Source organism: Lissotriton helveticus, chromosome 3_1, assembly GCF_964261635.1.
Source record: "Lissotriton helveticus chromosome 3_1, aLisHel1.1, whole genome shotgun sequence".
Classification (NCBI taxonomy): Eukaryota; Metazoa; Chordata; class Amphibia; order Caudata; family Salamandridae; genus Lissotriton; species Lissotriton helveticus.
In genome coordinates this window covers 618,923,142-618,949,930 of record NC_136061.1, presented here as the reverse complement: position 1 = coordinate 618,949,930, position 26,789 = coordinate 618,923,142, and the positions used below count along the sequence as shown (strand labels likewise).

Genomic DNA, 26,789 nt, shown 5'->3' with positions numbered 1-26,789 from the left:
TGATCCGCGCGGAGCAGCCCTAGGCCCGCGGCCACTTGGGCGATGTCCTGGTGCAACGCGTCCTTAGTCGAGGCGATCGCATCAAGTATGGCATCCAATCGCTGGTTCAGCCGCTGTTCTCGGTCAAGCTCCGGGGAGGGACCCTCGCCCAGCCGAGTCGATGTCGCCGAGCCCTCCTCAGTGCATCTCACGGCCACCGGCCCTCCAGTCGCCGCCATTCCAGGGTGCTGCGTCACAGGTCCTGGAGCCCGCTGTCGTCAGCGCCCGCAGGCTAGTGCCAGGTAGTCGGGCACCGGGCAGAGCAATGTCTCCACAGAAACTCACAGGAGCAACAACCAGCTAGGTACACTCCGCTCCGCCGCCCCCCTCGGGAGCCTGAGGGGGAAAGTATGAGTCTCCAGGCGGCAGCCAGCCAGGGTCCCCAAGCTCCTGGCGAGTCAAGGCAGCGTCACTCGACCCCAAGGCACAGCACCGCCGACCCCAGTGCCTCGATCAGCCGAACGCAGGGTCTCCTGCCAGTATCCCTCGCCAGACGGCGACAACCCGGCTCAGAGCTGGAGTTCGGGGCCCGCCGGACTCCACGCCGCCATTTTCTTCGCACCCTCGGCAACACCTCAGCCGCCCCTTCGACTCGGTCTCCTCGGGGCCTGCAGTCCCCCAGCGGCTCACCAATAGTGTCCAGCTGTCCCCTCACACTTCAGAGGGCAGGAGCGTCGTCTCCGGGCCGCCTAGGGTTCCGAAAACAGGAGAATTAACGGGATTCTGCGCGGAGCTACGAGCTCACGCCGCCATCCCGATCGGCGTCCAAGCCACGCCCCCTCCATACCTGAAGTCATGTCGACTTTGTTCCCACTTCAAGAATTGAATGACGAGTTAGCCACCCACACCTGTGACTAAGTTGCAGCGGATCCAGCGTATGCAATGGTACCATCTCTGCTGTAATTTGTGAGGAACTGTAACGTTGCTACTTGAGTACTCTGTGAGGAACTGTCCGGCACCAACCAACTACCAGTACCGGTATTGTGTGCAGGAGCGAATGTATCTTTTTATTTGACTTGGTATGGCGAGTGTAGCGTGAGGCGCTAGAGTGGGCTCTCCGCCGTGACATTGCATATGGTTTTGCAGAGGAGCAGAGTGCAGTGGCCCTCCGTCAGACCTTATCTTAAACTCCTGGATGAGGTGTCTGTGTGTGAGTGTGTGGTGGTTAGGAGACGAAAAAAATTCATTCCCCTTAAAGGTTTATGGGCTAAGCTCATTGAGCTAGCGTATATGGGGCATCTAGGCCAGACCAAAACGAAGAAAAGATTGCTTGCTGAGTGGTGGTGTCCTGGAATTGATGTTCACGTGGCTTAGTGGGTGGAGAATTGTGATGTTTGCAGAGAGAGTGAAAAGCGATAGAAAGCGGGCACACAGACTGGTTCGGGGCACACAACAGATCCATGAAAACCTTCGTGCACACTATTTGCTTGTATTTTATTGAGCCCATGAATGAACTGAGAGGGGATTTGAGATTGGCTATGGTAAATGTGGATGTGCACACTAAATGGCTGGTGGTAATGTTTATGAAGGAGATTACCACCAGTGCGACAGTTGCTCTATTTAAGGAAATTTTGCCTGAAGGCTTTCTGTTAGTGATCATCATGGATAATGGCATGCAGTTGACCTCCCAAGAAATGCAGGGTCTTTAGCGTCCTTCAGTATTGGGCACAACCGCACCTCTCTTAACAACCCCCTAGGGGAATGGTATTGCTGAGAGGGCCAACCGGATGGCTCAAGGCACCATTCAGATGGTGGTGGCGCGTGCATGAGATGTCTATGGTATGGTTTCAGAAATGGTGCGGGTGTATCGCTCAAGTGCGCAAGGTGTGATGGGCAAGACGCCATTTGAGTTAATGGGTGGTAGATTACTGGGTAAGAACTTGGTTTAATCCTGGATGAGATTGTAAGACCGACAGGGAGGGAGTCAAGAGTTGTTCTTGAACAGTGGGATGTGATCTCCCTCTGGGCTTATTCGTGAAGGTGATAGGTTGAAGCTACAGAGTGGTGGTGGTCTGTCTAAGTTTCAGGGGCCATTTAAAGAGATTCGGGGCCATCTTCATGCAGTGGTGTTGGAAAATGGTGAAAGGTGGAACAGTAGGCGGGTAGCACTGTAATAAAAGAGGTGGTCATTGTAAACTGGGTGATGGGCAGCATGGTAGCAGTGCTTTTATACTAATGTTGGAAGATGAATTTAGACTCTCCACAAATTGGTCCTGGTGTGAGAATGTTGCTCCGGAATAGAGGCCAACTGAGTGTTGAGGCCCCTTGCAATTTGGATCTCCCCAATAATTTTGTGGAGGGAACAAGTGTCGGAAGAGTTCATCATTCACCGTGGTATCTCAATGACAATTTTTTAATGTTTTTATTGTTACGTGTAGTGCTAATTAGTTTCCTTTAGTTTGAATGTAATGAGGGAAGTGGATGTGTTATACTCTTGCATAGCCTTTCTCTGTGTTATGTGGAATACAGTCAGACCTGGTGTTTCAGGTTCCAGCTGTGGCAGGAATGTTCCAAGGAAGTCAGTTGGCTGGTGGAGGGACTGCTACTCTTATATCGCAGGTTTGTACATTTTTAAAACCTGCGATATAAACGTATACAACTTTTTTGTCCACTTCAAATACTGCCTGAGATTGTGCCACTGACTCTATGCAGGCTTTCACAGCTTCCTTTCTGTGCTGGACATTTTTACAACGCTACTGTTAGGTGATATGGCTGCCAGTCAGAGTTCATGCTGATGTATTCTGGGCAAAGGCACTGGATCTGTTAAAGCCACGCCTGAGGAAATGTTTGGCCCAGTGTTGTGGCATGTTTATTTTGACAGAGGCAGACGGTTGTTAGGGGCTCTAGAAGCGAGGGGTGCCAAGCGTGCATCCAAGAAGCTGCCCCCTGCAGGACTGACGACCTGAAAGAAGAGAAATGTAGGATTAGGAGTGCCTATGGTTAGGAAGTTGTAAAGAAAACCAGGTGCGAAGAGGAAACCTATTTCACATATGTAAACACTGAAATCCAATTCCACCACTTCTATCAAACGCTTTCAATCCCAGAAATGTACTTTGTGAAACTATTCATGGTCACTTATGACATGTCCACCTTTTAAATGTAACGCTCAGTTATGCTATAACATGCATTGCAGTGGTAAAGCAGCCAGCGTGTTCTCTTGGTAAACCCGTAAGAAGTTGGTTCCAGCTCCTGGGGTTGTCTTCTAAAACCTCTTTTACTCTTTGCCCAAGTTCCTGACCTGGTACCCAAAAAGACTGATGATTTCCACTGCAACCACATAGGTCACGAACATCTGATGGAAAAGAGTTGACTCTCTGTGGGTTCCCCTCATGTCTCCAGTTCTTTGTGCTGAAACGTACCCCTTTATACAGATATGGCACAGTGCCACTAGGCTAATATGTAGAGGAAATCGCAACACTAGGCTGAGTTAGCAAAATCATCAGTGTTTATTAGTCAGTACAGTAGTCACATCTGATGATACATTTCTACAGTCGGCGAGCACAAGTTAGCACAGAGGTCAAGACAAATAAGACTTGAAGTGGCACAGATATCCATGGAGTGACATACTGGCAACTTCTTTTTAGGACCTGAGGTTGGCATTGTACAGCCACGTATCCGCTTGCTTTTGGCACCCTGGGTGTATTATAACATGGGCACGGGTACTCTTGCCATCAGTACACTATAGAGCAGTGGTCTTCAAACTTCTTAATGCTGTGTAACCCCCCCCCCCCCCCCCCCCAAAAAAAAGAATTCATCTGTCCTCAATAATTATTCTGCCAAATTGGCAGTTTAAATATGTCTAAACATACTTAAACATTGAAGTTAAGCTCTGTTACCCCTTTTTACACATACTCCTTTGTCAGGATATACATGACAAAAGTTGTTTCTGACGGCCCACTACAAGATGGCTTAGTGCTGCTCATGTTTTTAACACTTAAATCATAGCACAATGCTTCTCTTGGCTAGATGCTGGTACCCCCATCCCCACGGGGCCTGCTCCCCAGTTTGAAGACCTAAGCAATAAAGTATGACTTTCATAAACAAGCCTGCTTTCAAAACCTGATGTGTAATACTGGTACACAGCAACCTATCTTTGACATTTATAATGTCCCAATGTTCTACCAAACCCCATTTTCAAAACCCAGGTCTGAAAGGTCCACTGGTCCAGGTCAGCCAGCCTTTGAAACCCTGAGGTGGAACAGTGACACATATCGACCTGCCTTTAGTTCCGTAGAGGGACAAACGTAAAACTTTGTGAATTTGCCTAACTTTAGTACTTTTGGCTAGCACTGTATTTTGCTAGCACAAATCTACCAGCATGTAGTACTCGGGTGGTGCACTAGTTCTTGGAACAAATCTGCTACTCTGCAGAACCCAGATATGGCACAATTTCAAACAGGTATATATTTGCCTATCACTAGAACCCTAAGGAAGTATAATATAGCGTGAATCAGTCTAATTTCTGAAGTCTCAAATGGCACAATATATTGTTGCAGGGCAACCGCTGTTAGCACCATGGGGTGGCTCGCCAGTCCCTTGCTCTCTACACCATTGGAGTCAAGCTATCCTGGCTGATAACCAGAAACCGGTCCTAGGATGCTTGATTCCAGTCCAGGGAAGACCTGGCTTGGCAGTTTGGGCTGGACTGTTCCCATGAGGCACAGGGTCAATGCTGATTTGCATATGGCCATGTCTGAACTGGGGTGGTGTGGAGTTAAAAAAAAAACGATGGATTTAGGCCCAGATCTCTGTACTGGGGTGAATGTATGACATTGTTCTGCATTCTGTCCATCAACTGTTGTTTTTGATATTACAATGGCATAGATATTCAGCCATAATGGCACAGAAACCAGGCAATATTACACTGGCATCTATATAATCCTACCATCACTACAGTACACTAAATTGCTCTGGCCAGTTTAGATCAATAAGCTTGAAGTACTATAAGAGTACCTTGAGGCTGAGATTAGTCTACCATTGGCACTGCAGACTAGCTTCAGACTACCCTTCCAAACTTATGAAAAGTAATCTGGCTCTTCCTTTTGACGTCCCACAGGAACATCAAATCCTTCAAAGTCTGCTTACGGGTCATTACTCTGAAAAAAACATTGGAGCATATTTACAAGGGAATGTCGCCACCAGAACCTCACTTTTAGTGACATTCTGGAGGCGATATGCTCTTCTTCACATTTACAAAGCGGCATTGAGCCACTTATTTTCGTGACTTAACGCTGCCTTGTAAATAAGGCCCCTTTACACGCATCCCTTAGTGTGAATGGGGCGTGCAATAGGTGTTGCTGTGGGTGTTCCATTACAACATTCCTTGCTGTTGGCGTTGCCCCAGATTTACAAGAAGGTATAAATCTGAGGCAGCGCAAAAAACTAACTCTAGGAAAGAGAAGGCATTAGAATGGCAAGACTAGGAGAAATACTAATATTTCTCCTCGCTTTTTGTTTTTGTATGTGTGCTGCATTTTGCATCACACACAGCATTTTGCTCTTTCTATTAATGATTGTTCATGTGTAGGAAAGTGTCCCTTCCTGCTCAGAAACAATCATTAAATAATGATGATTAGCTTTTTCTATGTACGCTGCATTCTGCAGCACACATAGAAGTAACAAATCATGTTAGTAATTATGTGCAGGAAGGGACACCTTCCGGTACTTAAACAATCATTCCCTGCAACACAGACACCCTTGTTCAAAGGTGCCTGTGTTGGCGCTATGCAGCTATATTTAGTGCTTGGAAAGACAGTGCACTGTTTGCTTGTGAAAACGGTGCATCCCTGCGTTTAGAAAATGTCAGAGCACGGCACTGCCAAATTTGGTGCAGCTCCACGCGCCAATATTTTCTTGTAAATATACCCCAATGTATTACTCCTTTAGCCGCACAAAGGTACTAGCTAGCAGGCATCAGTCGTCTTCAGCACCAAGCGTGAAGTGCTTTGGGTGAAAAACGTAACTTTTCTAACTATGTTGTTTATTACGTTTTAATAGGAAGACTCTTCTTCCCCCAGATCCCAGTGCCAAGCTCAGCTGAATTGCCTATTTGTGTTTGCACTGCACGAGGAGAATGTGTGTACTGGGCTGAACCACACTACCAGTGATGTCGCAGTGTTTTTTAGGAGCTAAGTTCACACCAATGACGTCTGCAAAAGTGGCATGCTTAAAATAGTATGTATTAAAGAAGGCATTCGAGGCTAATTTAGCCTGAATCCATCAACTGTCTTTAGGGTGCTTCGTCTTGCTCTGTACCGTATGTAATGCACTGTAGTGTATCCTAATAGAAACCTTTCCGCCTTCTGGGCAAAAAGGATTACAAGTCCACCTTTCTTTGAATAATCATAAATGAAAGAGAGGGCTGCCACAGTATGTGTGCGCGTGGTAAGAGAATCTCTGCCTACTCCATAAGAAACGGTCTTAGCAATGCAGCGGTCATATTTCCAACTGATCTATTTATATGTGAACACTACAGGGCGTTTAAACCCCGGCTTTATCGCCTAGCACAATTGCTCTTTTCTGGAAGTCACGGTAGCAGTGGGAAAAAGTTAAAACGGTTTGTTATATCGGTTCATAGGTTTTGCCGCCATGGGATACCTCTAAAAACACAAGTAATAAACAAAATAGCCACACGGTGGCACTACAACATTAGAAATAAACGCAGGAAGCCCTTGTGCTTGAAAGAGTCGCTTCTGCACACGACTAGCAAAACTGAGAGGCCCAATTAACCCTGTTTTGTCTTCCAAATAATGCCCAAATTTCTGTCAACAAAATCTTGAGCGTTTGAGAACGGAAATCCACGTAGATTGTGTTTATATAGCAGTCATCTTCGGCCTCCGGAGCCAGAGGCTATGATGGGAATGAAGAGTTGGGTACAGGCCAGATATTTTTGGACGGGGCAGGTTCAGACCCTCACTGTGCCGACCGGACACCTTCATATCCTTAATGCTTGGCTGCCAGCAGTCCCAGTTATTTGTGCAGATATGCGTCCAGCCACAGTTCCCCCGACTCCTTCAGAGAGCTGCAAAACAAGAGAGGCAGCAGTCAATGCTAGGACGAGGTATGCGACTCCTAAATATCGATACACAATCGCCGAGCGGGGGTGACCACGCGTGAAGGGCTGTGGACGGCCGAAACCGTAACTTCTTAGCTATTCTCAGACTTCTTGACCTGTGACGTAAGCCAACCTCAAATTCCCCCCACCCCCCAAAGAAATGATGGGGGGAGGGGGGCGTAATACCCATATCCTCGAGGGATATATGATGATACAACGAATTCCGTTGCAACGCATGCCTTTACCACGCATGCGTTACAACGGAATTCGTTTAGCACGCATAAACCTTTCACCGACTATTTGCGTGGTGATGTCATACGTCGTGAAGAGAAAACGACATTTTTACCGATTTCTCTTAATCGACTCTGATGCCGACGTGACTTATGGTGAGTTGTTTTATTTGGGGGGGGGAGACCCCCCCCCAAGCCCCCCCCATTTTTTTTTTACTTTGACCACATATGCCTTTACTACAAACATCGTAGTAAAGGCATGCGTGGTAAAGGCATTAGTTGTAACCACGCATGCGTTGTACTGCATGCGTGGTTAAAGATTTCGTGGAAACGGCTTCGTTGTAAAAGCCGTTTCCCATCCTCGAACTGACAAACTGAGCGCCGCCTCCTTTATGTATAGAAGACTGCCGCCCCAACCCGGGGGCTGCGGGGGGAATCTGTTAAGTCACTGCCTTAGACCGTCTGAGTGACGCTAGTTTGAGAACAGAGCTGACACTAAGGGGGTTATGTACAAAAAAATATTGGAGCACAGTGTAACGCCAAATTTGGCAACGCTGCACTCGCACATCTTCAAAAGGCAGAAAAGAGCGTATTTACCAAAATATTGCCCATACCTTAGCGCTGGCGTTAAAAAAGCTGCCTTGCGCCACCAGCATCCTTCCGCCATGTTGCAAGGGTGCCTGCGCTGAAGGGCGATTTCCTGTTTCTATGTGTGCTGCAGAACGCTGCACACAGAGAAAGAGCAAAAATAAGAGGAGAAATTGTTTCACCTTGTATCGCCATCCTAAGACCAGGTTTTACCTGGCCTTTAGTTTTTGGTACTGCCCCATCCTAGTAAATATGGGGTAAAGTCAAAAAGCATTGGGTGTTGTGGTGGAACGCACACTGCAACATCCATTGCGTGCCCCTTTGCCACAGTGGACTGCTGCGTAAAGGGCCATATTTACAAGGTGACGTTGGCTTAACGCCCCTTGTAAATATGGGGTATGGAGCACCACCACCAGAGTGTCAGAAAAAGGGACGGTCTGGTGGTGTTAGGGGCTTGAAATATACTCATTACTGTCCTGGCGACCACTAAGTCACCCTAATGGACAACTGCAGCACACACTGCAACGAGGCAGTGAGCGGGCCGCCCAAGACCCATCTTCATCTTTATTATCTGACCTGGCATTGCTTCCGCTTTTTCCACATCTTTACATGATTGTGCCAGATCATATTCTCTCTCCCCTCCCCACCACCACTCCCCCGCACGCAGAGGCTGAACTCCATCTACCCGATTATGTCTTACCTTCTCCCATCTTCAACTGTGCGCCCCACTCACCATCTGTCTTCCTCTATCTAGCTGCCCCTCACCTCTCCTAATCAACTAAGCATCGCATCGCCCAACCTATAGCTTCCTCATCTGGCGGTGGCGTCGCTACAGGCTTTCACGGGTGAGTTCTCAGAAACGGGAACTTACTGCACAATGTCTGCGAAGGCCGTCAGTAGCGTCTTTGACTGGTACTCAATGCCATACTTGGCACACAGCGACTTGACTAACGGAGCCACCTTCCAGTAGTTGTGCCTGGGCATCGTCGGAAACAAACTGTAGGAACAAAAATTCAAAAGTGAGCAGCTGTGCAACTACGCACGGACACGCAATCCCACCAGGGCAGTCTGAGCGCACAGTGAGAAGAACAGAAGGGAACAAAATGCGGGATACTGGAGAGCGGTGGCAGAGAGACAGGATCTCACGGAAGGGCAAAGCCACAGATGGAGACACTTGATATTCAAAGAACACCGTGACAGATTATAAGGGGCGCTTTTAGGTGGGGGCCGGGGGAAGGAGTATGAGGGCCATAGATGGAGATAGTTGTGATTCTGAAAGAGCACTGAGGCCGACGTGAAGGCAGGGGGCTTGGGGTACCTGTGATACTGCAAGTGTACTGAGTGTGACAGGAAGGGGTGAACATGGGTGGGATATCTGTGGTACTGAAAGAGCACTGAGGCCGACGTGAAGGCAGGGGGCTTGGGGTACCTGTGATACTGCAAGTGTACTGAGTGTGACAGGAAGGGGTGAACATGGGTGGGATATCTGTGGTACTGAAAGAGCACTGAGGCTGACGTGAACGATTCAGAAAAGGGGGTGGTGATGAACAGAGTGTCTGAATTAAGCAGACCACTCTTACCCAGTCCAAAGATCAGGGCTTGATCCATCACCGTTATTTAGCTCACTGCCCGATCCCAGCTCAGAACCTGGCTATATGCAAATTAGTCTGTCCCTGGCCCAGTGCATCATGGGAACAGGGCAGACCAAACTACCAAGCCAATTCTTCACCAGAAAGGAGACAAGCTTCCGGGGACCGGTTTCTGGCATTTCAGCCGTCGTCGGCCCGGCTTGCTTGAATCCTGATGGAGCAGTGAGCAAGGGACTCATGTCTGAGTATACCCTGCCACACCTATAGTGGCCAAAAACGATTCAGAAAAGGGGGTGGTGATGAACAGAGTGTCTGAATTAAGCAGACCACTCTTACCCAGTCCAAAGATCAGGGCTTGATCCATCACCGTTATTTAGCCCACTGCCCCATCCCAGCTCAGAACCTGGCTATATGCAAATTAGTCTGTCCCTGGCCCAGTGCATCATGTGAACAGGGCAGACCAAACTACCAAGCCAATTCTTCACCAGAAAGGAGACCAGCTTCCGGGGACCGGTTTCTGGCATTTCAGCCGTCGTCGGCCCGGCTTGCTTGAATCCTGATGGAGCAGTGAGCAAGGGACTCATGTCTGAGTATACCCTGCCACACCTATAGTGGCCAAAAACGATTCAGAAAAGGGGGTGGTGATGAACAGAGTGTCTGAATTAAGCAAACCACTCTTACCCAGTCCAAAGATCAGGGCTTGATCCATCACCGTTATTTAGCTCACTGCCCCATCCCAGCTCAGAACCTGGCTATATGCAAATTAGTCTGTCCCTGGCCCAGTGCATCATGGGAACAGGGCAGACCAAACTACCAAGCCAATTCTTCACCAGAAAGGAGACAAGCTTCCGGGGACCGGTTTCTGGCATTTCAGCCGTCGTCGGCCCGGCTTGCTTGAATCCTGATGGAGCAGTGAGCAAGGGACTCATGTCTGAGTATACCCTGCCACACCTATAGTGGCCAAAAACGATTCAGAAAAGGGGGTGGTGATGAACAGAGTGTCTGAATTAAGCAGACCACTCTTACCCAGTCCAAAGATCAGGGCTTGATCCATCACCGTTATTTAGCTCACTGCCCCATCCCAGCTCAGAACCTGACTATATGCAAATGAGTCTGTCCCTGGCCCAGTGCATCATGGGAACAGGGCAGACCAAACTACCAAGCCAATTCTTCACCAGAAAGGAGACAAGCTTCCGGGGACCGGTTTCTGGCATTTCAGCCGTCGTCGGCCCGGCTTGCTTGAATCCTGATGGAGCAGTGAGCAAGGGACTCATGTCTGAGTATACCCTGCCACACCTATAGTGGCCAAAAACGATTCAGAAAAGGGGGTGGTGATGAAAAATATTTTGTACACCCTAAGCGTGGAAGGGTATACTCAGATGTGAGTCCCTTGCTCATTGCACCACCAGGATTCAAGCAAGCCGGGCCGACGACGGCTGAAATGCCAGAAACCGGTCCCCGGAAGCTTGTTTCCTTCCCAGTGTAAGAATTGGCTTGGTAGTTTGGTTTGCCCTGTTCCCATCATGCACTGGGACAGGAACAGACTAATTTGCATATAGCCAGGTTCTGAACTGGGATGGTGCAGTGAGCTAAAAAACGGTGTTGGATCTAGCCCTGATCTCTTGACTGGGTGAGAGTATTCTGCTTAATTCAGAAACTCTGTCCATCACTCTGTCCATCACCACCCCTTGTTGTTAAATATTTTGTCCACCCTAAGCGTGGAAGGGTATACTCAGATGTGAGTCCCTTGCTCATTGCACCATCAGGATTCAAGCAAGCCGGGCCGACGACGGCTGAAATGCCAGAAACCGGTCCCCGGAAGCTTGTTTCCTTCCCAGTGTAAGAATTGGCTTGGTAGTTTGGTTTGCCCTGTTCCCATCATGCACTGGGACAGGAACAGACTAATTTGCATATAGCCAGGTTCTGAACTGGGATGGTGCAGTGAGCTAGCCCTGATCTCTTGACTGGGTGAGAGTATTCTGCTTAATTCAGAAACTCTGTCCATCACCACCCCTTGTTGTTAAATATGAGGCTGACGTGAAGGCAGGGGGCTTGGGGTACCTGTGATACTGCAAGTGTACTGAGTGTGACAGGAAGGGGTGAACATGTGAACATGGGTGGGATATCTGTGATTCTGAAAGAGCACTGAGGCCGACTGGAAGGCAGGGGGCTTGGGGTATCTGTGATACTGCAAGTGTACCGAGTGTGACAGGAAGGGGTGAACATGGGTGGGATATCTGTGGTACTGAAAGAGCACTGAGGCTGACGGGCAGGCAGGGGGCTTGGGGTACCTGTGATACTGCAAGTGTACTGAGTGTGACAGGAAGGGGTGAACATGGGTGGGATATCTGTGATTCTGAAAGAGCACTGAGGCCGACTGGAAGGCAGGGGGCTTGGGGGTACCTGTGATACTGCAAGTGTACTGAGTGTGACAGGAAGGGGTGAACATGGGTGGGATATCTGTGGTACTGAAAGAGCACTGAGGCTGACGGGAAGGCAGGGGGCTTGGGGTACCTGTGATACTGCAAGTGTACTGAGTGTGACAGGAGGGGGTGAACATGGGTGGGATATCTGTGGTACTGAAAGAGCACTGAGGCTGACGTGAAGGCAGGGGGCTTGGGGTACCTGTGATACTGCAAGTGTACTGAGTGTGACAGGAGGGGGTGAACATGGGTGGGATATCTGTGGTACTGAAAGAGCACTGAGGCTGACGGGAAGGCAGGGGGCTTGGGGTACCTGTGATACTGCAAGTGTACTGAGTGTGACAGGAGGGGGTGAACATGGGTGGGATATCTGTGGTACTGAAAGAGCACTGAGGCCGACGTGAAGGCAGGGGGCTTGGGGTACCTGTGATACTGCAAGTGTACTGAGTGTGACTGGAAGGGGTGAACATGGGTGGGATATCTGTGGTACAGAAAGAGCACTGAGGCTGACGGGCAGGCAGGGGGCTTGGGGTACCTGTGATACTGCAAGTGTACTGAGTGTGACAGGAGGGGGTGAACATGGGTGGGATATCTGTGGTACTGAAAGAGCACTGAGGCTGACGGGCAGGCAGGGGGCTTGGGGTACCTGTGATACTGCAAGTGTACTGAGCGTGACAGGAAGGGGTGAACATGTGAACATGGGTGGGGATATCTGTGGCACTGAAAGAGCACTGAGGCTGACGGGCAGGCAGGGGGCTTGGGGTACCTGTGATACTGCAAGTGTACTGAGTGTGACAGGAGGGGGTGAACATGGGTGGGATATCTGTGGTACTGAAAGAGCACTGAGGCTGACGGGCAGGCAGGGGGCTTGGGGTACCTGTGATACTGCAAGTGTACTGAGCGTGACAGGAAGGGGTGAACATGTGAACATGGGTGGGGATATCTGTGGCACTGAAAGAGCACTGAGCCTGACGTGGGTGGCATATGGCTGTCGGTGGGATATCTGTGATACTGACAGAGTCTTGTGACTGACAGGACGGGGTGAGGGGAGTACAGTGGTGCTCGAACAATTTTCAAAGTGGTGGTGCTACCCTCAGTGTTAGTCGGTGAAGTAAGAGGGATTGTGAACAATTCAAGCATCAAACTAAACACAAGTGTGGCAGGGGAGCCACTCCAATTCAGCAGAAGATTGGTAAGATTGGGTGTTTTGTGTAGCTGCCAGTGCATTTTGCATCACGCTGTTGTACATATATTACTAAAGTGTGATGTGGTAGCAGAGTGTCATTTACGGATGGCAAATTTTTAATTAAAATGGACACAAAATTGGCAGAAACATGCAGTTTTACTGGTTGAACTATATAGCACGCCAACAATAATGTGTGGAAATCAGGTTTCACACTGTCATTTGCGCATCACCAAGAAAAGTGCCTTGATTTGTTTTGATCGTATTAAACTATTTTCCATGTTTGCATCATACTACAGAATTACAAAAACAATTGCTTCATTTGTGCTTTCCTGACTGTTTCTATAAATTGAATATTTTGTGCTGTTCATTTATAATTATTTAAATGTTGCTGTGTGTTGGAAAAAAGTGACATTCTACAGACTTTACTTTCACATTCCCCGTAACTCAGCAAGGCTGTGACATAGCTCACTTTACAAAATCCTGTAACTTTTGTTTGCTGTTGGGAAAAGACAAGTGCACCAATCTCCATGTTAGGAGTATGAGCAGCAATTTGACACAAGACGAAGCCTGATATTTGACCTCGGTCTTTGAACACATAGCAAATGTAAAACAATACAATCAAAATATAAAGGCATCTTTATTGGCCATTCACCTTTTGAAATCCAGCAGTGGTTATTTGGGGGGGGGGGGGGGGGGGTCTGCAGCACCACCCACCCTCTACCGCACTCCCACTTGCTGTGCTTACGGCCGATACCGAAAGAGCTCTGTGGCTGATGCAAGACAGGGGAGAAGGGGAAGTTTGGAGGTGCTGGATCACAAATGAGTGTAGCTGGCGAAAGCTACGGCCGGAGATTGAGATTGTTCAGATCTAGCATGTGAGCCATGCTGGACTCCAGGTAGCAAATAACACCAAAAGGGTTTGGCAAATACGCAGTAAGGCTGCGCCACATATCAATCTAAACAAAACAAAATGCCAGTACTGCCAACCATATTCAACAATTTTCATGCACAGTGAGGTTAAACAACTGTCGCATATACACAAGACGCTAATGTGTCTGTAATAATTTTTGTTTTTTCTTATTCTCAATTGACTTATTCAAAGGAATCAAAACTTTAATTTTGTTTTAACAGGGGGGGTATACTATGTGCAATTTAGGGGAGAAGAAGAAAGTGGTGCAAGTTGTCACCCAAAATCAAAAGGTAAATCACATTCAAACACACTATATTACACATCCGTCATTTACACGTGAAGCTGTCATACCGTCATTCTTTTTGTCATTTATGGACACGCGCAAAATAATAAAAAAGTGGTTGGTGCAAGTGAAAAAGAAACAATTGAAAAGAAACTGGGGGAAGTGAATAAGGACAAGTTAGGAAAAAACAAGGGGACCTCACCCAGGCTCAGAAGGAACCTGTTGCTCTAATTTGTGGGAGATGAGGTTAGGTTTCAGCAATATTTACATTACATTTAGAACAAGGCCATCGTATCTATTTACAATCTAAATATTCACAGTCTACTTAAACATAAAGAATGGCCTTATGTACAACAAATCGCACAGAAGGGTCGACGCGTTTCGAAGCCCCTTTAATGTGGGGATTCTCCTCAGGACCTCGTGGGGTTAAGTCCTCATCTTCATTAGGTATTGCGCCGGGTGTTCATCTTGTATGAATAATGTTTTTTATCCTAAGCTCGATCGTACGATTAATCTGCACTCCCAGGACAAACAGGCCAAAGCTCTGTCAGCGTGGGGTTTATTTTCTTTTACTTCAAAGACGTGATTTGAATTGAGTCCTCTCCCTTGCTCGGCGTTTCCCAGTCTGCCGTCGCGCTCCCACTTGCTGTGCTTACGGCCGATACCGAAAGAGCTCTGTGGCTGATGCAAGACAGGGGAGAAGGGGAAGTTTGGAGGTGCTGGATCACAAATGAGTGTAGCTGGCGAAAGCTACGGCCGGAGATTGAGATTGTTCAGATCTAGCATGTGAGCCATGCTGGACTCCAGGTAGGACAGTTAGATACATTTAGTCCCCCATTCCTCTTTTTGAGGAATCGCATTCGATTTGGATGTGAAAACCTTAGTAAGAATTACTAGAGCTTTCTTTTCACAGAACAGCTCCTTATAGAATATCCTAGACTCTTCAGGTAACATGAGCCGGATGAACCAGAAGCTGGCAATAACACAGCACTCTGTTTTGTACTACACCCAGGTCCAGAGAACATGCTTACATTTGGGTGTTTTATGTATACATTTATAAAGTTCTGGACACTGCTGAAATTGGGAGAAAAAAGTACTCTGGGAACCCATAAACTGGGGGATCTATGTGTGGCACAGAAACATGGGTGCAGTCATGAGGGGCGGAGCTTGAAAAGCCAAGTCTGATAGTCAACATACACATTTATTTAACAAGGACAAATGTCACAGTAAATCTGCGTCCATCCACACCTGGACTGTGCCCAGCGCCAGGGACCCTGGCTCTCTGCCCACCCACAGCTACACCAGCGCCGAGCTGATAGCCCTGAAGAAGTAGTTTCTTACCTGTAACTCCAGTTCTGTAGTAGGGGTATCTCTGTTATAGTCATAATCTAGTGAATAGTCCCGCTCATGTGCGGGGACCCCGGAGCAACCAAAAATAATCTCTTAAGCTGTCTTCTTTGCAGTCCTGCATAGACACTTAAGAGAGAATTTAAAGACAAATAATGCAGCCTATACATGCAAGGCTACACTGTCCAGTACTTCAACTAGAAATGCAAAGGATATTCCACCAATATCACATTTAAACCTGTCTGCCAGGTTTCACCATGGAAAACATCCCCCCCCCCCCCTTCACCAAATCCTTGGAATGATAGAGAGGAAGGGCAGGACAGACAAGCCCCCATAGGCTGCCATTATGTGGCTTAAAAAGGGATACCGTGCCTTTAAGAAAACTTTCCAGAACTCTCCTGGTATCCCAGAATGCACAGCAACTCCCTCCAATTTCAGTTCTTTTTGGAGGTGTATACAGCTAGACCTGTAGCATTTATCCTTTTCTCCACCGGGGAGGAGGGCGGGCGCTTATGACTATAACAGAGATACCCCTACTACAGAACTGGGAGTTATAGGTAAGAAACTACTCCTTCTGTAGTACGGCATCTCTGTGTATAGTCATAATCTAGTGAATAGAAGGGCAAGCCCATCCAAAAAACAACCTGACGGTGGAGAAAAATAAGGCAACACCACTACTGTGCAAACAGATTTCTCAATGAAGCCTGCCCAACCTGAGCATCTGCCCTGGCATCCGAATCCAGACAGTAATGCTTAGCAACGGTATGGACCGACTTCCAAGTGGTAGCCTTGCAGATTTTGGCAATGGGAACGTTACGAAGCAAAGCTGTCGTAGCCGCTTTACCGCTGGTGGAATGAGCCTTAGGCTTACCTCCTACGGTCTTATTCTCTTTCTGAAAACAGAGCTGGATACAAGACACAATCCACCTAGAGATGGACTGTTTCGAAGTAGCCAGACCAGTCCTAACCGACCCATAGTTGACAAACAATTGGTCGGATCTGCGAATGTCTTTGGTTTTATCCAGATAGAATTTCAACACCCTTCTGACATCCAGGGAATGAAGAGACCTTTCCGCTGGAGTAGAAGGATTCTGGAAAAAAGTCGGTAAAGTTATAACCTGATTAACATGAAAATCAGAAATCACCTTGGGAAGGAACTTAGGATGAGTACGCATAACAACCGTAGCAGCATGAAATACAGTATAAGGTTCCTGGCAATACAATGCCTGAATGTCACTCACCCTGCGGGCCGATGTAATGGCCACGAGGAAAGCCGCTTTCCAAGACAGGTGCTGCAGTGAAGCCTTGTGAATAGGCTCAAAAGGTTCCTTCATCAGCCTGGACAGCACCACATGCAGGCGAAGGAAGCCGAACAGGAGGGAACACCTTCTTCAACCCTTCCAAAAAACGCTTAATCACAGGAATCTGGAAGAAGGATGTCTGTGAAGGACATTTTCTGCACGCAGTCAACACCGCAAGATGAACTTTAATGGAATGGAAATTAAGTCCAGACTGAGCTAAATAAAGACGGTATGGAAGGATGACATCTTCCTTGCAGGTCATCGGATCATAGTTCTTAGACATGCACCAGATGCAGAATCTCTTCCATTTGTAAGCATAAGAGGTCTTATTGGATGGCCTCTTAGCCTCCTTCAGTATGTCCATGCAATCCTCAGGAAGATTCAAGTGGCCATATTGCACTATCTCAGGAGCCATGCCGCCAAACTCAACGACGAGAGGTTGGGGTGCACCATCTGTCCCCCGTACTTTGTGAGAAGGTCCGGCCTGCACGGCAGTCGCATGTGAGGAAGGAGAGACCAGTGTAGCAGTTCCGTGAACCACCACTTCCTGGGCCATTCCGGAGCAATGAGGATCATCCGCGCCCTGGACTGGGGCAGCTTGATGAGCACTGCCGGAATCAGGGGAATGGGTGGAAAAGCGTACAGAAAGCTGTTCGACCAGTTGATCCATAACGCATTCTCCAGAATCCCCTGCTGATAATACCTAGATGCGAAGTCTCGGAATTTCCTGTTTTCGGCGGTGGCGAACAGATCTACGTCTGGAGTGCCCCACCTGGCGAAGACGTCTTCGAGTACTTCGTCGTTTATGACCCACTCGTGGTTTTCCTGAATCAGTCTGCTGAGGGCGTCCGCCTGAGCATTCTGCACACCTGGCAGATGGGTGGCCGTTATCGTCAATCCTCTGGCTAGCAGTCAGTGCCAGATCGCCTGCGCTTCCTGTGACAGTGTGCACGATCTCGATCCCCCTTGCTTGTTCAGATAATACATTGTGGTCGTATTGTCCGTCTGTACAAGCAGAGAGTTGGTCTGGAAGGACGGAAGAAAGGCCTTCAGTGCCAAGTGAACAGCTCTGAGTTCCAGGAAATTGATGTGGTACGTTGACTCCGTCTAGAACCACAGTCCTTGGATCTGTAACTGTCCGGAATGCGCTCCCCATCCGTGGAGAGAAGCTTCCGTCACGATAGTCTGAGAGGGAATGTCATTGTAGAACGGAACCCCCTTGAGGAGGTTCTCCGCCGAACACCACCACCTCAGGGACTGGTGAGCATGCAGAGACAACTGTATCCTGTCTTCCCAGGTCCCTCGTCTCTGGTCCCACTGATCCTCCAGACATTCCTGCAGCGGCCTCATGTGCAGGCGTGCATGCGGAGTGAGGAATATACAAGAGGCCATCGACCCCAGTAGAGAAGACACCGTCCTCACTGTTGTAGATCGAGCAGTCGTGAGAGTCTGAGCCTTCCGAAGGATCGATAAGCGTCTCTCCTCCGAAGGACACACGCTTGCTGACAACGTATCGATCGCTGCCCCCAGGTATTGTAGGCACTGGACAGGAGTCGGGACCGACATGGACATGTTGATGTGCAAACCCAGCTGGCTCAACAGGGCGGCCGTCCTGTTGAAGTGCAGTTGTGCTTCCTGGAAGGTCGAGGCTTTGATCAGCCAATCGTCCAGGTATGGGTAGACAAACACCTTGTTCTTTCTCAGGTGTGCCGCTACCACTGCCATGCACTTTGAAAAAGTCCTTGAAGCAGATTTCAGTCCAAACGGCAGAACGGTTTACTGATAGTGATTGGTGCCGACCAAGAATCGCAGGAACTTCCGGTGTTTCCGTGTGATGGGCACATGGAAGTACGCATCCTGCAGGTCTATCGCGCAGAGCCAGTCTCCCCTTTGCAGCTGAGGTTAATCTGGTGCAAATATAGCATGCGGAACTTCTCCCTGCAAATCCATTTGTTTGCTTGTCGTAAATCCAGAATGGGCCTGAACTCGTTCTTGTCTTTCTTGCGCACCAGAAAGAAGCGTGACCCTTTCCCCTTTGAGACATAGGGACGTCTTTTATCGCCCTTTTCCTTAACAGGGTATCGGCCTCCGCCTGGAGCTCACGTAGCTGGTACTGTGAGCAAACCGGTGGAATCGCTGGAGGCGGGCTGATGAAACGAAGACTGTATCCATTGCAAACAATATTCAGCACCCACTTGTCCTGAGTAATTTTTCTCCAATCTGCCAGGTAATGTTGGATACCTCCCCCCACCGGAGCGGGTAACGGACGAGGGGGAAGTAGCACCTCAGGGCTTAGACCCGGCCGGGCCCTTATTCGCTGAGGAGGACTTGTTGTCCACCTCTGCCCCTCTGGCGCTTCTGGAACGGTCGCCGCTGGTATTGCTGCTGCTGCTGTTGCTGCTGTCCAGCCTGCCGACCCTGTCCTCTGCCCTGTGTCCCGTACCGCCGTTGGAACGGGCGGTAGGTCTTCCTTTGTTCCTTCAGCTTCTCTAACCCGACAGCCATCAGGGTCTCAGCCTCCGCCTTCATGCGGGCCATCTCCTCATCCGCATGTCTGCCGAACAGGGTCGCTCCAGAAAAGGGCAGATTGGCGACCCTCTGTTGAGCTTCGGGCTTCAGCGACGTCAGACGCACCCAGGCGTGTCGGCGCAGGTTAATAACGCGGCAGTACCCATGGGCTGCCAACAGTGAGGAATCTGCCTCGGAGCTGATTATCTGGTTAGAGACCATCATCCCCTCCGAGATGATCTCCTGGAAGTCCTCTCTGCGTTCCCTGGGAAGATGTTCTGCAAACTGCTGCAGGGACTCCCACAATGCTCAATCGTACCGCCCCAACAATACCGAGGCACTGGCGGCCTTCATGGACGTGGAGGCCGTACCACATACTCTCCTGCCCGCTGAGTCCATTAATCGACTCTCCTTGTCAGGAGGCACCGTCGATGATGGCGCTGTGGAATGTTGTTTCCTTGCTGCCGTCACTATCACTGAGTCCGGTACAGGATGCACACGCAGAAAAGCAGGGTCCGACTCAGGGGCCGTGTACTTCTTTTGTAGCCTCGACGGTGCAGACTTCGTAGAGATAGGCGTAAGGAAGAGGTCCATGGCTGGTTCTTCTAGCCCTGGCACCAAAGGTAGTAGAGGATGAGACAGCTGCTTTTTATGTAGGGTCTTGAATATAACTGAGGTTGAGGGCGTAGGAACCGTGATGCCCAGTTTTGCCGCTCCTCGCAACAAGACCTCCTGAAAGGAGGCAATGTCGTCCACCGGAGACACCTTCGTCCGAGGGGAATCCGAAAGCGTCTGGGAATAGTCCCTGGCACTAGATGACTCCGTGCGGCGGGACCTGGACCTGTCTCTCCTGTGACATCGTCTGGATCTAGTAGACGACCGACGATCATCTCTGGACCTGCTCCGTTCGGAGCGGGACCTCGGTCTCCTTGGTCTTGGCCGATCCACTGGGCGTACAGGTGCGCGTTGTTGAGGCTGAGACGGTAGCCTAGGTCTTGGAGGGCCTGAGGGTGGCGTAGGTAGATGTAATGAGTAAGACCTCAGAGGAGGAGGTGGAGGAGGAGGAGGAGGAGGAGTAGTTGGAGTCCTCGGAGGAGGTGTAGGTGTTCACGGAGGCGGAGTAGGTGTAGGTATCCTCGGGGGGAAGGCCCCTAGGTAACGGAGGAGGCGGTGTTCCATGCCTAGAGGGTGAGTAGGCTTGTGAGTACCCCGAGCCCGGGGACTGTTTCACCCTCTGTCTCTTTGGCTTCCGTACCCTTGAAGGAGAACTTGAGGCCGACCGCTTCCTTGACGAGCAACGGTGCTGCCGCGACCGTGAGCTCGTGCTCGAAGAAGAAAGGCTGATAACGGAGCCTTGGGACTCTGTCCTGGCCTTAGCACGTCTTCGGGACCTGGACTCTCTTCTTCTTGACTCCAATCTGTTTCTCGACGTCGAACGCGTCGACGCCGACCTCTTCGACGTAATGGCAGCCTATAGGGGCTTGTCTGTCCTGCCCTTACTCTCTATCATTCCAAGGATTTGGTGAAGGGGGGGGGGGGGGAGTGTTTTCCATGGTGAAACCTGGCAGACAGGTTTAAATGTGATATTAGTGGAATATCCTTGCATTTCTAGTTGAAACTGGACAGTGTAGCCTTGCCTGTATAGGCTGCATTATTTGTCTTTAAATTCTCTCTTAAGTGTCTATGCAGGACTGCAAAGAAGACAGCTTAAGAGATTATTTTTGATTGCTCCGGGGTCCCCGCACATGAGCGGGACTATTCACTAGATTATGACTATACACAGAGATCCCCTACTACAGAACCCTGGACCTCGCAACAACTTCAACCAGCATCTCCTTGCTCAACGGCAGAACTGCCGCTCACAGGCCCCCGCCCGCCACCACTGAGACGGGATGTCTCCACTGCCTCCTGATCAACACCCGATCGCTCCACAAACACGCCATCGAGATCTGGGACTCCATCACCACAATTATCATCTTCGTCACTGAGACTTGGCTCAACCAGACATCGCCACACCCAACGGATACAAGATCATTCTCTTGTGGGAGAGGTGTGGCGCCGCGGCCAGGGCGACTGACGCTGGAATCTGGGGATCAGGGTTCGATCCCCGGCTCCAGCGGCAGGTTAGCCCAGCACCATGTGACTCTGGGCAATAGCTTGCTTAATCTTCCCGACGGCCCCCAGCACCTAGAGACCCTAACGGGTGATTGTGCGCTATACAAATGTGGATTATTATTATAGGACCGCATCAACAAACCCGGAAGTGGAATCGTCATCATCCAGAAAGAATCCCTCCACTGCACAGCTGCCACTGATGGCATTAACACTATCATGGAACACCTCAACTACCAACTCAACCACTGGCCATCACCTCAGAGAACTTCATCTTTCTCCGAGGCCTCAACTTTCACCTCAATGATTTCAACAACACCAACACAGTCAACCTCCTTGAGACCATGAACAACCTCGGCCTCTCCCAACTAGTTACAGACCCCAGTCATATCGCCGGGGCACACGGTCAACCCCATCTTTACAACCAGCAACAGAGTCGGGTACAGCAATGTCACCAGGCCGGACGACTCAATCGCCCACTTCACCATTACAGCAGCCCTCATCGCCTACACAAATCATCCAAGCACCACCCACAGAAGCTGGAGCAACATACCCGAAAACCAATGAACCAACACCCTCAGCTCCTCCCTTCCAAATACCACCTCCAACTGCAAAGAGGCTGTTAAACATGTCATTGCCTGGATCACCAACTTCCAAAGTCCTGGAAAAATCCATTAACTGCCAACTCACAAACTACCTAGAGAATGACGACACTCTGGACCCATCCCAATCTGGGTTCCACTCGAACTACAGCATAGAAAAAGCTTGAATCACAGCAACCAACGAAGAACCCAGAGCATCTGCCTTCCACACTATCACATTACACTTGCGACCCCAGGGACGTCCTCTGCGGCATCCCCCAAGGGTTCTTTTTCAGCCCTACCCTGTTAACACCTACATGACCCTGCTGACCAACATACGCAGACAACACCAGGCTTATCCTCTCTCTTTATCCGCAGACCACTCTTCCACCAAAGCCAACTTCCACCTGTGCATGACCAGCGTCACCTACTGGATGTAAAACAACTCCCTCAAACTCAACACCAAACAAAACAGAGGTACTTCTCTTCAGTAGTGACGCATCCCCGCTGAACAACACCTAGTGGCCTGCACAACTGGGACCCTCACCCCCAAAATAGGCTGAGAACTTCAACATCATACTGGATAGCAAACTCACCATAAAAACCCAATCAACGCAGTATACTCAGCCTGCTTCCTCACTCTCCACATGCTCTGGAAAGTCTTCAAGTGGTTCCCAGTCAGCACCAGACGCACCGTCACCAAGGCCTTCATCCCCAGCCGCCTGGACTAAGGCAACACACACTACGTAGGAATCATCTCACACCTACTAAAGAGACTACAGACCATAAGAGAATCAGCCGCCAGACTCGTCCTCTATCTCTGCAGACAGGCCTACATCACCCCACAACTCAGGAAACTCCAATGGCTTCCAATCCAGATGTTGTGCCAATTGAAGATTCTCACCCACAAGGCCCTGCACAATCAGGGACCGGCCTACATCAATCACCGTTTGAACTTCCACCAGCCCTCCAGACACCTGCACTCCACCTCCTTCTCCTTCGCTCAAACCCCGCATCCGCCGAAGCAAGAGCATCAGACTCTGTTTCTCATACCTGGCCACAAAGACCTGGTACAGCCTTCCCCTCCCTGCAGGAATTCCGAAAGGATCTGAAGACATTACTGTTAGACTGATTCCACCCAGCAGCAGAAATCCTTAGTGCCTGGATACCCTTGCGGGTGATAGCCAGCGCTTTACAAATCTCATTTGATTGATACAGTGTAAAGGGCCTGCTGAAAACAAATTGTATAACGTGCAGATCGCATTCTTTTTTTTTTGTAGACAGGTAAGTGGGCTAATGATTTAGACACTTCAATAATTTTGTTTCTTCCAGTTCATAAGTTGCAGTCCTTCTAATATAACAGTGATCTTTTTACCGGCATCAAGGAGCTGCATGCAAACTGCAAGTCAGGGGTTTAGATCCTATTTTTCTTAATATGCTGTTATTCTAAGTTTGCAATGAAGGGCTTCGCTAGGAATGAATAAAGTCTTATTAGTACAGACAACCCCAATCACTGCATTACGTTTTATATCCTGACCTACGGAAACGCCCTCTACGTGGGAGCCGTGACCAAGCTCATCAAACGACTACAACGCATCCAAAATGCCTCAGCACGACTGATCCTCGGCGTACCACGCCACGGCCACATCACCCCCCACCTGAGAAACCTGCACTGGCTCACCGTCAACAAGAGGATATCCTTCAAGCTCCTCACCCACAAGGCACTCCACAAGACCGTCCCAGTCTACCTCAACAGACGGCTCTCCTTGATTGACTCTTTCTCCTGACCATTCACTCATAACATATGTCCACACATGATATGTGATTCCTACACCTTATAACCCTCACTGTTGTAAGTACAATTTCTTGTACACGGATATACACACTTGTATGATTAATTGTGTTTCTGTGTGTGATGGGAAAACACCAAACATATAGATGAGTAGCGCTATCAAAAAACAAAATAAAAAATAAATTAGTAGGTGCCGTTTAAATCGTTATTGGTGTAATTACCCATAAAAACATAAATCCTGTTTTCTTACAGGAAATGCACATCTCTTACATGGGGGTTGAACAAAGTCCTAAACCTGCCTCCAAGTCATAGTTTCTCTAAAGTACTTAGGAACTGATAAGCTATGTGGCTTTGCTTTCTTCTAATGTATTGGCATTCAGGGGTGAGACTCCAGAGAGCTCCCAGCCAAGATGACACTTGAACAAAAGAAGGGCTGATGGTTCTTTGAATCAGGTCTTCGTTTTGGGCCCAGCTGGAAGTGAAGAATAAAGCTCCTCACCACCTGAAAGTTGTTGCACTGAATGGAATACAAACAACGTGCAAGTGCTGCTGGATTGTGTACTGCAGTCGGAAAATGACACTAGAACAAATTCAGCATATTTCCTTAGGTTAGCTGGATCCCCGATTAGGCCCAGAAATAGCAGCCAGACCTAGGATCCAGCATGAGCACCGCCCCCTACATTCCAGCACTGGTTCTGTATAATAAACATTGTTTCAAGACCAGTTCAGAGTTTTCAGGTTTTATGGGACGGTATGCCCTATTATACTGTCTGCTTCTGTTAAAAAACAAAACAGCAACAGGCTGATCAAGAGGTTTCAAAAAGACAAACATGTGTTAAACACATTGAGAAAATGTTGTTAGGTTCTAGATCTGAGAGAACTGGCAAAGATGAGGTTTACAGAAAAAAGGGTCCTAAAAAAGTTAAATATTTGATGCAAACACAGGAGTATGGATCCACTGTGGCCAAACAATTGAAAATATTAGGAATGAACAGTAATTGGTCATTCCAAATCAGGCTGACAACATCTTGTGAACCAAGCTGTGGGCTTGGAATTCCCTGTTTATGCTATGAAATCTGATGTCCATGCCACCTAACGACTTACTTACTTCCCACTAGATTGAACAGACTAGAGTTATTCTGTTGTTAAATTGTCCTGTTCGCAAAGACAGCCATATCCTTTCATCTGCTTTGTGTCAGCTCATGCTTTTGAGTGTTTACCTTAAGAAGAAAACAAGTTACTTACCTGTAACTTTGGTTCCCCAGTATTGGTAACTTTCATAGATTCCCATGCTTTGTATCATTCCCCGTCGTCAGCCTGGGAGCCTCGGTAAATAGAAAATACCATAGCAGTATGTACAAAAGAGAAAGTAAGGCCTAGGCCTCATCTCATTTTGTAGCCTATCTGCCTCTTTTTGTAAAAGAGACCAACATTTTGCAACAACCAATCAGATTAGCCTCACCCCATATAACCCTCCTGAGAGAGCCTCAGAGCCTGATTTTCGTAGCCATTGTGTAACAGTAACAAGTTTTGCTGAAGGCTGAGCTTTCCCAGGGGAGGAGGGTGGGCGCATGGGAATCTATATAAGTTACCAATACTGGGGAACCAAAGTTACAGGTAACTTGGTTTCTTGTCCCAGGATTGGAACTTTCATAGATTCCCATGTTTTGTGTCAGAGTAGCTAGCAGTAAGCCACCAGTGCACATTTTGCTAGTGTATTACAACATCACAGCATAACTGTATCCATATGATCATATATATATATATATATATATATATATATATATATATATATATATATATATATATATAAACCTTGTAACAATACATCAGTAAAATTATGTGATACAAAATGTGCAATCATGGGAAGGAGGGATAAAAGGGAAAGCTCACTTCTCATTGGAACAGATTCCTCAGGACTGCTTGTCCTACTGCCGCTTCGCTCCTCATGAAAGAGTCCAGGCAGTAATGCTTTGTGAATGTATGGGCACTGCTCCATGTGGCCACCCTACAAATGTCTTTTATAGGGACTCCAGTGAAGAGTGCTGCTGAAGATGAAACTGATCTTGTGGAGTGAGCTCTTACATGTCTTTCCAGCGGCTTTCCTGTCGCTTTGTGGCAATAATGAATTGCACTTGAAGTCCAGTGTGAGATTCCTTATTTTGAGAGAGGAAGTCCTTTCCTAGGTGCACTAAAAGCCACAAAAAGTTGAGATGATTTTCTAAAATCCTTTGTGCGTACAAGGTAAAATTTGAGACATCTGTGAACATTCAAGGAATGCAGAGACCGTTCTGCAGGGGATGTAGGCCGCGGAAAGAATGACTTCAGAACCACTGGCTCGTTCAAATGGAAATCCGAAGGGACCTTTGGAATACATTTTGGATTGGTCCTTAAAATCACAGTGTCCTTTTTGAACTGAAGAAAGGGTTATAGAATGGGCAGAGCTTGTAATTTTCCTACTCTCCTAGCTGAAGTGAGGGCTAAAAGGAGAGCTAATTTCCAAGACAAAAATTTGAAGTCCACCCTTTGGATTGGCTCGAACGGAGGTCTCATGAGATGAGCCAGAACCAGATTGAGATTCAGATTCCAAGCCGGAGGTGGTGGACGCACTGGAGGAAAAACCCCGAAAAGACCTTTTCAGGAATTGTTTGATAATTCTGGCCGACCAGAGAGAAGGATCCAAAGCTGATCTTCTGAACCTTGAAATAGCCGCCAGATGTATGAGAAAGACCTGATTCGGCCAGCGATAGAATGTAAGGCAGTATCTGATGAGGAGCTGAAGAGAATGGATGGATGCGTTCCCGATGACACCACAGGCAGAAGCGCTTCCATTTAGCACGATAAGT

General features: G+C 48.4%; 1 protein-coding gene across 3 annotated transcripts in view; it reads right to left on the bottom strand.

Moving 5' to 3' along the window:
- Positions 1-3,462: 3,462 nt before the first annotated feature.
- FADS1 (fatty acid desaturase 1) overlaps positions 3,463-26,789 on the bottom strand; it is a 544,935-nt gene continuing 521,608 nt past the window's right edge. For all 3 annotated transcript variants that reach the window (XM_078680603.1, XM_078680602.1, XM_078680604.1), the window contains 2 exons: positions 8,783-8,908; positions 3,463-7,060 (listed from right to left, as the gene is read on the bottom strand). In XM_078680603.1, the coding sequence (XP_078536729.1) occupies positions 7,009-7,060; positions 8,783-8,908 (178 nt within the window). In that variant the 3' untranslated portion in view covers positions 3,463-7,008. The remainder of the gene's footprint in view (positions 7,061-8,782; positions 8,909-26,789) is intronic.